Here is a 12,933-nt window from a genome sequence, read left to right as displayed (position 1 = left end):
GTAAACTGCTAAGTTGAATTAGTGATATAGAAAGCACTGTTTATATGATAACTGATAAACCTCAGAGAGCTTCAGTAATAAAATGAGAAAATGTTTTTTAAAATAAATTAATGCTAAATATTACTGTTAGTAATACTGTAAACTGTCCATTCTTGAAAAACAATTTAGAAAAGTTAACTCCCTAAACAAAAGGAATTGAAATCATTATAGGAAGAAATCATTAAATACAGTTTTAAGTGAAAAAAGGCAGAATTTATAATCATATGTTTAGTATGAACTCACATTTGCACAACTAAATAAACACTTAAGACATTAAAGATATTAAAGATAGGATGATAGTCTTAATAGTGGCCATTTACTTTTTACGATACTTGTGGTTTACTCAAGTTTTTATTTTTAGTTAGGAAAATGTAAAAAGGCTCCAAAATATTGTTCCTCTAGGACAAATTTTTATTAACTATATTTATATAAAATCACCACTAATAGTGCTAAAATCTAAGGGCACTAGAGCCGGACTGATTGAACAGTCTGGAAAAAGCATAGGGAAAAGAGGTCAGATTGTGAACAGGAGTCATACTACATAACTACCAAACACGATTTAATGGGAAAAAAAATAAGAAACGATTATTTGTGAGACAGAGAATTAGGTCTAAAAATACGAAAATGCTTAAAATGTATTACACTTAATTCACTATGAAACTAAAGAAAGCATCGTTACCAATTTCAAAAAGGACAAGAGAATGAAGTATTTAAACACTAGTATCTAGTGTCCTAACTACTTCGATTCTGGGCCCATGTACTTAAGTCAAAATAATCTTGAAACACATTAAAACAGAAAGGAAATAGCATGTACCAAAACTTCAATGAGATGTAAGATGAACTAAGACTGCAAAATCCTCAATCAATAAGGATGTGGTTCATTTTTGAAAGTGAAATAGTTCAGATCTTGTAACTTTAAATTACATATTAAATAAAGTTTCTAATTGCTCTGAGAGTCTGAGACATTTGGAAGATTTGCTGATTTCTTCACTGTTCACAGAACAAAAGAAAAATGATTTCACACTATTTCACAATGTTGAAATAGATTTTCTAATATAATAAAACATTGAACCAGTTCTTGCTTGTTATACTGGCTCGTTATAAGATCCCTTCCAACATTTAGAAGATCATAAAGTTGAAATGTCTGGAGCCATTGGTAATCCTTGATCAGTGACATTTGATTTCCAATGTGGGAAAGGACCAATGAAATACAGCAGAGCTACAGAATGTACAACTTGCTGAATATCTGACACAAAATAACTTTTCTAGGTCAGTTGAGGGTTCTGGTATTTATGTTTGAAAGCAACAAACATTTTACAAACTTACTTGATTTGTATATTGATAGCAAATTAACTGGCATTACTATCCTCAATTATAATGTGTTTCATTTCACTGTCATATATGATGCCTCTAACCAAGGATAGGGGTCTGAGATGTAATAACCCACAATGTAGATCTTATTTGGACTAAAAACATATAAACACACTCTTTCTGAAAATTTTTGAAAAGCTCTCAAGTTTCTGAATGGAAAACTGCAAAGTTTACTCAATTGTGAGGTTTTAATTTCTCCCTTTTAGGAATCTTATAACCAGTGAAAACAAGGAAGCAAAGCTTCACAATCCCATGCTCTCAAGAGTAAATTTTGAAGGAAAGTTGAATTTTGTATTTAACGTTTCTGACCTAGAGTAATTAAATCTAAAAATAAAGAAAGCCTAGTACATAAAGAACTGTTCTTAGGTGCAATCTCAACTTCTTTTTGTATTGATTCAAAGACAATGATACCATTCATATTTTAATTACCTCATATATTTGTTTTTCTAAAATATAAACAGCTGACCACACTGCAACATTTTTTTTTTTCCCTCTAACAGAGAATCAAGATACTAATCATCTAGTATGTGTGGGAGAAAGGTGTAATTTAAAGCAGGGTTTCTCAGGCTGGGCACTACTGAGATTTGGGGCTGGATTATTCTCTGTTGTGGGGGCTGTCTCTTGCTGTGTAGGACGTTTAGCAGCATCCCAGGTTTCTACCCAAGATGCCAGTAGCCTCTTATGCTGCCTCTCCGGCCAGTTCTGAGAACCAAAAATGTCTCCCAACATTGCAAATGTTCTCTGAGGGAGAACCATCTGTGCTTGAGAACTAACAATTTAAATCACTTCATCATTTCAACAAAAGAAATCTAACAACTCCAAGCACTATAATCCATGAGAAATTTAAGTAAAAATGATGATTTGATCTAGGATAGTCATCTTTAATGTACTATAATATATGGGACCTCCTCTTTAAAGTCTCAAATTATACTGTCCCAAATGGTAATTTCTAGCCACATAGAGCTATATAGCATTTAAAAATGCACGTAATTTAACCAGCCACTGAACTTTCACTTTTATTTAAGGTAATTTTTTAATTGAAGTATAAGTAACATACAGTGTTATATTAGTTTCAGATATACAACGTGATTCAACAATTCTATACATTGCTCGGTGTTCACCATGATGAGTGCAGTCACCATCTGTCACCAAATGTTATTACATTATTGACTATATTCTCTATGCTGTACTCTTCATCTCTGTGAAGATGATGTGATTTATTTACTTTATAAATGGAAATTTCTACCTCTTAATCCCCTTTGTCTGCTTCACTGATCCCCCCACTCACCTCCTCTCTGGCAACTATCAGTTTGTTCTCTGCATTTAAGTCTGTTTTTTTGTTTCTATTTGTTTTTTAATGTTCCACATGAAAATGAGATCATATGGTATTTGTCTGACTTATTTCACTTAGCATAATACCCTTTAGGTCCATCCATCTTGCTGCAAGTGGCAAGATCTCACTCATTTTTATGGCTGAGTAATACTCCAGTGTCACACACACACACACACACACACACACACACACACACACGCCAAATCTTTATCCATTCATTTTTCGGTGGCACTTGGGCTGCTTCCATATCTTCATTACTGTAAATAATGCTGCAATAATAAACCCACGGGTGGGCATATTTCTTTTCAAATTAGTGTTTTTGTTTTGAGTAAATAATTATTTAATAGAAATTTAATTGATCAGCATCCAAATTGAGATGTACTGCGCATGTAAGATATATATACCAGATTTCAAAGATTTAGAATGAATAAAAGAATGTAAATTGTTACTTTAATAATTTTATATTGATTATATGTTGATATGATAATAATTTGGATATAGTAAGTTAAGTAAAATATATTATTAAAATCAATTTACTTGTTTTTCCTTTTTTTAATGTGGTGCCAAGAAAATTTAAATTCACGTATTACATTTCATTGGTCAGCATGGTTCAAAATGTTTGACAGCCTGTTCAAACAGGTGACAATGAAAATATATAATATCAAAATGTTACCATGAATTCAGTGAAAGAGTTGAGTGATTTTATATTTTACTTAAACACAACAGCATCCACAAATAATACTGAGTGCACATGAAGATTTTTGGATTCTCAGAAATATTTCTGGCCTACATTTTGAGGTACACTGGCCTGGAACACCTATCAAAGCTGGTAATGATATAAAATTCATAAGCTGAAAGTATTAATTCTAGAATCTGTTTCTAATGATCTTCCATTCAATTTTATCAATTATATTTACATTTAGGATGAAATGAACTTATCTTTCCCATCTCCATAGGAAATATCACAGTCTTTCTCCTTCTAAACTTCACTTACTCTGAAAACCAATAGCAAATGACAAGCTCTTTTGACATTTCAAAAACATCTGAGTTAAAATACAAAAATAACCCCTTGGTTATTAGTCTTTTATTTGCACTACCAAACTACTAAACCAGTTTAAGATTATATTGAAATAACTTTTTGAATCTTAAATTTTACAACAAAATTATTTTATTGTTCTACCTCTTTCGAGTCTATCAATTGAGATAAGTAAAATCTTAATTGCACATAAGAAGGTCCTTGAAGTTCTGGTTCTGATTCTCAATACAACTTAGGAAAAAAAAAAAAAAAAACACACAACAATCAAAAAACCAAAATGGATTTGCATAAGCACACAGCATAATTAATAAGAACAAATCAGGAACAGATAATGGGAAATCAGATAGGGATGCACAGCTCAGCACATTAGTTTGCTTACCCAAAAAAAGTATTTGCAAACCCCAGTTTAAAATATGTGCTCAGGATAAAAAGCCTATGCAGATGCTAATAATTATAAAAAACAGTATGACTTTAAAACTATACCAATCTCCTGACCGTGTATTTTTATTAAACACATCTACTGACTATATAATCTAAATATTTTATTAAGTAGTCAATATCACATTCCTATTCTGGTTTACTGATTCAAAAAGCTTAACATTGTTTCTAAATCTTTTTAAGTATAGAAAGAATGCCATGAAACCCTTTGCCAGAAATTATGGACTCTGGCATAACTAAATTATTAGAAAGCTTATATTTGTTAAGAGCAGTTTCTTTTAGGAGTAAACAAAGGGAAAAGAGAATTTGAAAGATGAGCAATCTTAGGGACAAAGGAAGCAGAGTTCTATAGGCTGTGCTTAGGACAAAGTCTAAGTTAAGAGCTTCAGGGAATGCTTTACAAAGAGTGAAGAAATTTTTCGTCTCGTAAAACTTGGCCCAATTGTGGAATTGGAAAAAAAAAAGTTCTGGGCAAAAGGTACCCCAATTCAAAATATTTTAAATACAGAATTACGTTTAAAGAACATTTAGCTGGTACATCTACTTATATACATTTTATGCCACAGTTATACTAAGCAGTGAGATAAATTATTGCATACCTGGGAGGAGCTGTTGGATAAATAATTTTTATGTGTTGGAATGTTAACTCTTGATTTAAAACCTGCTTGATCCATGTTCTCAATCCTTGTCCAGAATCACCTGATGGATCACAAAATATAAAGAGAAATCATTTTGATAACACAGCATATTTAAAAGCAGTCTATGTAAATTTCATAACACGCAGAGGCTGGAACAAGGAATACAAAAAAAATCTCCATATGTAAAAATAATTACACCACAATCACCTTAAAGACCTTGTTTTGAGGGATCCCTGGGTGGCGCAGCGGTTTAGCAACTGCCTTCAGCCCAGAGCATGGTCCAGGAGATCCGAGATCAAGTCCCGCGTCAGGCTCCCTGCATGAGCCTGCTTCTCCTCTACCTGTGTCTTGGCCTCTCTCTCTCTGTGTCTCTCATGGATAAAGAAATAAAATCTTAAAAAATAAATAAATAGATAAATAAATAAATAAATAAATAAATAAATAAATAAATAAATAAAGACCTTGTTTGAATTTTCAGTTCCTTGTTTGTTTAAAGGGTATAACAGGCACAAATACATGAAGTAAATTATTTTTTTCTAAAAAAAAATTATTTCTGTATCTGATTTTAAATACTGTCATTTCTCATCTTATTCATAAAAACAGTAAATTTCTGAGGTGCATATAAACTTTTGTAGTTAAACAACCTAAAGCAATTTTTTTGGTAAAAATAACAAAATTTTTCAAAAGGGGTATTCAGCTTACTTTAACTTGAAGAAATCTTTCTTTTTTATTTAAAAAAATACTTATTTATTTATTCATGAGAGACATACAGAGAGAGGCAGAGACATAGGCAGAGGGAGAAGCAGGCTCCCCACAGGGACTCGATTCCAAGACCCCGGGATCAGGACCTGAGCCAAAGGCCAATGCTCAACCACAGAGCCACTCAGGCACCCCTCACTTGAAGAAATCTAAATTTATTTTGATAATAGGTTTACATCATGTAAAATATTGATTATACATCCCAAGGCTGAAAAATAACCAAAATCCATGTAAGAATTAATGTATGGATATTTCCATAAAAAAAAAAAAAGGGAAGGTAATACAGGTCCATGTTATGTGGTCTTGAAGAGAAAATTTTAAAGGTAACAACTTTTAATTTTTTAAATCAGTTCATTAAGACATCAACTAAAAATATATCTACTGAATACCTATTATAATGTGTCAGGTGCTGTGCTCACTACTAGAGAGGCAATGATGGCAAGATGAGGAAGAAAGAGTCCCTAATCTCACTGAGGATACAGTTTATTATGAGAAACAGACATGAGTTAAATAATCATACATAAATATGAGAGACAAATGTAACCACTGCGAAGATGAGACACTTGGTGCTGCCAGGGTTTATTATATTCAGAACTGACCCAGCTAAGGAGTTCGGGGATACAATTACTAGAATAAAAGCTCTGGGAAGCAAAGTTCATTTTGTATTTTACCCACTGAGTTTTATTCATTTAATGCTTAGATCACAAATGACACAAACTGACACAGTTTTCAGATCTACAGGATGGTGAAAAGTGAAGTGCACAAGGTAAGAGTATCTTGGACAGAATATGGCAAGTGCTAAGATTCTTTATAGGAAGGGGGAGGAGGACACTAAAGAATGAGAAAGAGCAGGGAGTGCAAGATGAGGCAAGAGAAACTGTGGGGATGTGACAATTCCTAAGAGTGTGGAGCTACTTTTTGGCAGAAAGGATGCCATCTTCTAAGGGTCACTCTGGCAGCTGTGTGGACAGGAGAGAGGGACAAAAGTGGGTGTGGGGAGTTCATTTAGGAGCCTACTGTTCAGGTGACAGATGCTTATATTAGGGGTCCAGCAATGGAATGTACAGAATTAAGTCTTTATTTTTTAAGATTTTATTTACTCGCGAGAGACACACACAGAGAGAGGCAGAGACACAGGCAGAGGGAGAAGCAGCCTCCATGCAGGGAGCCTGATGTGGGACTCCATCCCAGGTCCCCAGGATCATGCCCCGGGCCGAAGGTGGCGCTACGCCACTAAGCCACCGGGGCTGCTGGAATGTACAGAAATAGGTACAAGGATACTTAGAAGATAAAATTAATAGAGATTAGTAATAGGTTCATTATGATGGGTCAGTGGTAGAAGGTTACAAGGATAACCGTGAGGTTTCTGGCCAGGACAAATGAATGAACAATAGAACTATACATTGAGACAGGAAACACATGAATCAGTAGGTCTATACTTGCTCTACTGTCTACAGGGTCTTCTACCCGGAGTTGAGCAAAGTATAGCCAGGTGGAAGACAAACGTCATAAACTATGAATGGTTTTTACATTTTTAAAGAGTTGCTAAAATAAATAAATAAAGAAAGAAAGAACAAGGATTGAAAAGGGAAAGTAAGCAGAAAAGAAAAATGTCAAAGAAACCTATCTGGCTCACAAAACCTAAAATAGTTGCTATCTGACCCTTTATGGAGAGTTTACTGACCCCTGCCCCATACCATCTGTGCCAGTACCCTTTTGAAGATCCTGGCCTGCTCATCTCACTCCAGACACACACGCCTGACTGCTGTTCCATGAATGTTAGGGAACCTACTTCAGGGCCTTTGTCCTGGCTTCTCCCTTGTCCACAATAAGTCTAACCCAACATCCACATGATTCCCTCACTCAAGTCTAGGTGCTGAAGTGTCACCCTCATAGTGAGGCCTACTCTGACCACCTTATCTAAAACTATCACCCCTGGCACCTCCCATCCTCTTTGTCCTACTTTTTTCCCCCCATTGGACCTCTACCCACTATATAAAATTTCCTTCCTCCACTGGAATGTAAGTTCCACAAGAACAGGGATTTTTGTTTGTTTCATTCATCAATACATGCCTAGAGCCTAGAACAGTGCCACTGCTGGCCATATAACAGATATTTCTTGAATGAACAGATTAATGAATGAACACTTATTATGCAGGTGGATAAACATGTCCAGAGCACAAAGGAAACCTAAAATAGAGACACAAATTTATGTCATCGTATGGTGGAAAAAATAGAATCCTCAGGTATATATGCACATTAGCCTGGAGAGAAAAATGCAAAATGAAAAAAGAGGTCCTAGGACCAAATTCTGAGGAACCCCAACATTAATGGACAGAAAGAAGAGGATGAGTCTGCAAAATAAATCAAAAGAAATAAATAGGTAGAAAGAATCAAGTGTTTCCAGAACACTGAATGTTGCTGACAGTTCAAATAAGATGACTGGAAAACATTCACCACATTTAGCAACACAGAGGTTTACTAGTAACTTTAGTGACAGTCAACTTGGTTCACTGAGACTGACTACAAGGGCAGAAAGCAAAATACCATGGTTCGGGTCTGTGTTAACCTTATGGTGTAGTGTGGAATATAGACATTAAATTTGGTAATTACACATGAAAATACCATTAAAAGAAGAACCATAGTGTTCTAAGGTAGCATACAATAGAATGAATTAATCTAAGTTGGGAAGCTGAACAAAGCTAAATTAAACTATTGTTTTTATCATCCTGAAAGAAAGTACTTCTTTGGTATTTTAGGAGTAGGAAAGGCTCAAACTAAGTTGGCTATATATTACATTCCCATATGTTTTTCTATGGCTGCTATCTCCTAGCAGAGAACTTCAGCCTTTTAAGATTAAAAAAAAAAAAAATCTGCCTCTAAATACACTTTTTCAACCTTGAAAAGCAAAACTTAATGCTACAAAGTAACCTCCAGTCATCCATTCACAAGGTGCACTTTTTAAAAAACCAGCACTTTATTCTAGGAGCTTTGCTAAGACTGTTAAAACTGGTCTGCCCGTATTTGGATTAAGCAGAACCCAAGCATCTACAACATAACCACATAAAGTCAAACGTTAAAATCGGACTTCCAGTAAGGGTTTCAATTTACTGCAATGGAGCTCTAACTATATAGGAATTGCATTTCATTTGCATAATTGGCGAATTCTTTGGATAAATTCTTTGTTCCAAAGTACAAAGGGAAAAAATATATATATTTTTTATATTGTACAAGTCTGGGCTTACAACCTATAAAAAAGGTCAGTAATTTGAAATTGAAAAGAGTAAGGATAGTACTTTAAGCAAAGTGGCCATGGACCAAAGAAAAGTCTAGGAGTATTTCCTAAAGATATTATGAGATAGGAGGCAGCCGGGATGGCTCAGCGGTCTAGTGCCGGGCAGCCCAGGCTGGGATCCTGGAGACCTGGGATCGAGTCCCACGTTGGGCTCCATGCATGGAGCCTGCTTCTCCCTCTGCCTGTGTCTCTGCCTCTCTCTCTCTCTCTGTCTCTATGAATAAATAAATAAAATCTAAAAAAAAAAAAAAGATATTATGAGATAATCAGCTTATTTATTACAAAGACTACAGCATCGGGGCATTTCTGGATGCTTATAAATGAACACCCCTGGAGCCCCAAACAGTACCAGGAATAAGTCTCTTAATTGTAAAGCATCGATGTCCTCTTAAGACATCTGGCTTCATCTTCTAAATATATTTCATCAGCCAAGTCTTTCCCTTTCAACATCTTTGGCCCATTTCTTCCCTATTTCCAAAATGATACAGCCTAGCTCAGAGTTTTTCCGCCTTACCCCTTCTGGGGGGGGGGGGGGGGTCAGAGAGATCTGGGTGCAGATCCTAAACCTACTACACTCACAGAAACATCAAGTGGCCTTGGGCAAGCTGTTCAACTTCTCTGGACTTGTTTTTAAAATGAAAATACTTCCCACAACTGGCCCATTGGAGGCCTCCCCTTTGTACCTTCCCAATCCCCTCGCACTAACCAACCACCATCCTCTTTAGGCCTACAGGAGAAGTCCCGGCTTGAGAGCCCACGTTCTCGCTCAAATCCGACAAGCTCTTCATCTTCCAAATGCTTAATAGGCCTAACCACAGTTTTCTCCTTACGATCCTCTTGGCAGTAAATCACGCACCATCTTGTGATCTCCCATCCACTGCTGACTCAAACTAATTGAATTGTTTTTGTTTTTTGACTTTAGGTAGGCGCCCTGAGGACACCGGCTGCATCTCATTTCTCAAAAAAAAAAAAAAAAAAAAAAAAAAAAAATTTCCCAAGAACTCACCCTGGGCCGGGCACTAGGGATGCAAAGATTAAAACAAGGGTCCTTTAAAACACACACACACACACACACACAAGGGTCCTTACTCTTGAGGAAGGACAGGCGAAGTGGGGAGGACAGGCGTTAAGCAATTACAGATGGGGGTGACCTTGTGCTCCATCTCGGGGGTTTAAGTAAGGACAAGAGGGGGAAAGAGGAACAGGCAGAAGGAGCAGCAGGGGCGACAGGACTGGGAGAAAGCGCTCCGACCCTGGCACAGGGCCTCGCACAAAGGACATAATCCATAAACCACTCCAGCATCTCCCCCGTCTACAGGAGTACGAGGCTGGAGGAAGGAAGTGGCACAGAATCCAAGGCGGCTGAAAACCCCAATCCCTACTAGCTGGCCCTGGAGAGTACTAAGTAATTTATGTGTCTCTTGCAGAAAACTTACCTTACTAACTCGCTCTGTTTAGACTTGAGGGAGAACCCGGGGGGGGGAGGGGGGCACGGTAGCAAGGGCTGCAGTGGAGACAGTGTTGTGGGTGGGGGATGGCCCGGGGGGGGGGCACGAGGGCCACCAGCAGGACGACGGGCCGAGCACCGCCAGGCAGAGGGAACCCGCGGCGGGGAAGGCGGCGGGTCCCCCCGCGCGGGGCCAGCGAGCGGGGAGGGTCGCCCTCTCCGAGTCCACGGAGCCCTGAAGGGGGGGGCGACTCTTCCACGACGGCAACACTGGGGGACCCGAGGGCAGGACGCTCCCCAAGGAGAAAACTAGGGCGTAATCCACCTGAGCCGTGCAGGAAGATCAGGGAGGCGCTGTGCCTCCCGGCCGGCGACGACACGCAGCGCTGCAAGCGGACGGAACCCGACACAGCCGCCATCGCTGCCGCCACAGGAGTGCGGAGCCCCGCCCCTTCGTAGCCCCGCCCCTCCGCCGCGGCCCCGCCCCTCCGGCGCAGCCCCGCCCCTTCGCCGCAACCCCGCCCCTTCGTAGCCCCGCCCCTCCACCGCGGCCCCGCCCCTTCGCTGCAGCCCCGCTCCTTCACCGCAACCCCGCCCCTCCGCCGCAGCCCCGCCCCTTCTTGGCCCCGCCCCTTCTCTGCGGCCCCGCCCCTTCGCCGCTGCCCCGCTCCTTCGCCGCAGCCCCGCCCTCCGCCGTAGCCCCGCCCCTTCGCCGCGCGGGCCCGCGCACGTAGGGACGCAGGGGGCGCTCCTCGCGCCGCGCATGCGCGCTGGAGCTGCTGCGGTCCTGCCCCTCTGGTCAAGTCAGAGGCGGGTCTTGCAGCCCTGACGCTTTGGTTATGCGGAGGGTGGTTTTGTGCAGGTGACAGCTTTTCGGTAAGCCTAAGCGGCCTGTTTATTTACTGTAGGATTTTTAGCTGCAATCCCAGAATTCGGGATTGCCTTTTTTTTTTTTAAGATTTTATTTATTTATTCATGAGAGAGAGAGACACAGGCAGAGGGAGAAGCAGGCTCCGTGCCGAGCCCGACGTGGGACTCGATCCCGGGTCTCCAGGATCACGCCCGGGGCTGAAGGAGCCCCTCAACCACTGAGCCAGCCAGGGATCCTCAAGATTGGCTTATATTTTATGTGGAGAGATATTGGTGTTATTTTGCTCAAAATTTAGCAGATATAATTGGTGTTATTCTGCTCAGAATTGAGCAGATATAATCATATTTGACCTTCCACTTTTGGGCCTTGCACAGGACGTTTGTGGCTTTTATATTCAAGCTAAGACAAGTGTTGTAATAGCTCTGTAGTTTTATTTTATTTATTTTATTATTTTATTTTATTATTTTATTTTATTATTTTATTTTTTTGCTCTGTAGTTTTAAAGAAATGGTTCGCACAGCAGTTCTAAGGAGGGACCATGTCACACCCACCAAGGTGGTTATTATCAGAAAAACAAGAACAAAATAAATGTCGGTGGTGATGTGGAGAAATTGGAACTCTTGTGCATGCATTGCTGATGGAGAGGTGAAATGGTGCAGCAGCCATGGAAGCAGTTCAGTTGCTCCACAAAAAGTTAAAGGGTTACCGTATGATCTAGCAATCTACTTTGGGTCGTGAAGAAATGAAAGCAGGAGCTCAAAAGAGATGTTGGCATACCAGTGTTCCTTATTCACAGTAGCCAAAAGGTGGAAGCAACCCAACTGGCCATCAATGGATGGATGGAAAACAAAATGTAAACATGTGCAATGGAGTATTATTCAGCCCTAAAAAGGAAAGGAATTCTGATACATGCTACAATTTCCATGACCCTTGGAAACACTATACCAAGTGAAATAAGCCAGACACGAAAGGATAAATATTGAATGATCCCACTTAGGTGAGATTCCTAGAAGAAGCAAATTCCTAAAGACAGAAAGGAGGGCAGTGATTACCAAAAGCAAAGGGGAAGAAGGATCGGTGAGGAGCTGTTGTTTAATGGGCATAGAGTTTCTGTTTGGGATGATGAAAAAATTTCTGGAAATAGTGATGATGGTTTTACGACGTTGCAGATGTATTTAATGTTACTGAACTCTACACTTAAAAATGATTAAAATGGTAGATTCTATGTACATTTTATCACAAGTTTTAAACTACTGAAAACAAGTAGGATTACCTTGTTGATAAAGACCTAACCATAGACATCTTTTAATGCCGAGGGCTGTAGACCCCTCAAATGGCTCTTTCCTCATGTAAAATTCATCAAACAACCCAGGAGAACTTTAAGTGCTGTTAAACTCTAGTCTTCCATTCATTGTAGTTTGCATCATGTTTAAGCAATTCCAACTTATCTTTTATTTGTACATGGTACTCACCCTACTCCCAAGTGACTAGGTTGCTTAACATCATGGGTCAGTTGCCAAGACAAGCTCTATGCAATCGCAGTGTTGTACCAATGCTGTCTATGGGAATGGTCCTACATGCCATTAGTTCACCAGATCCGAAAGGAACTCTGAGTCATTTCACTAAAGCCTATAGATCGTCAGCTGAGAGTACTGAGAATGAAGTCATTCTAGAGGATGGACGGACTGGGGTGGACTGACCTCTGA

At 39.2% G+C, this 12,933-nt stretch overlaps 1 protein-coding gene across 2 annotated transcripts in view; it reads right to left on the bottom strand.

The window, feature by feature from the left end:
* Positions 1-10,817, bottom strand: part of LYPLAL1 (lysophospholipase like 1) — a 38,640-nt gene extending 27,823 nt beyond the window's left edge. For both annotated transcript variants that reach the window (XM_049106927.1, XM_025420981.3), the window contains exons 1-2: positions 10,682-10,817; positions 4,817-4,916 (exon numbers count right to left, since the gene is read on the bottom strand). In XM_049106927.1, coding sequence (XP_048962884.1) covers positions 4,817-4,916; positions 10,682-10,775 — 194 coding nt within the window. In that variant the 5' untranslated portion in view covers positions 10,776-10,817. The remainder of the gene's footprint in view (positions 1-4,816; positions 4,917-10,681) is intronic.
* Positions 10,818-12,933: the final 2,116 nt, after the last annotated feature.

Source organism: Canis lupus, chromosome 38, assembly GCF_003254725.2.
Source record: "Canis lupus dingo isolate Sandy chromosome 38, ASM325472v2, whole genome shotgun sequence".
In the NCBI taxonomy this organism is placed as follows: Eukaryota; Metazoa; Chordata; class Mammalia; order Carnivora; family Canidae; genus Canis; species Canis lupus.
Note: the sequence above shows the minus strand (reverse complement) of the source record. Positions and strands in the feature narration are given on the sequence as shown.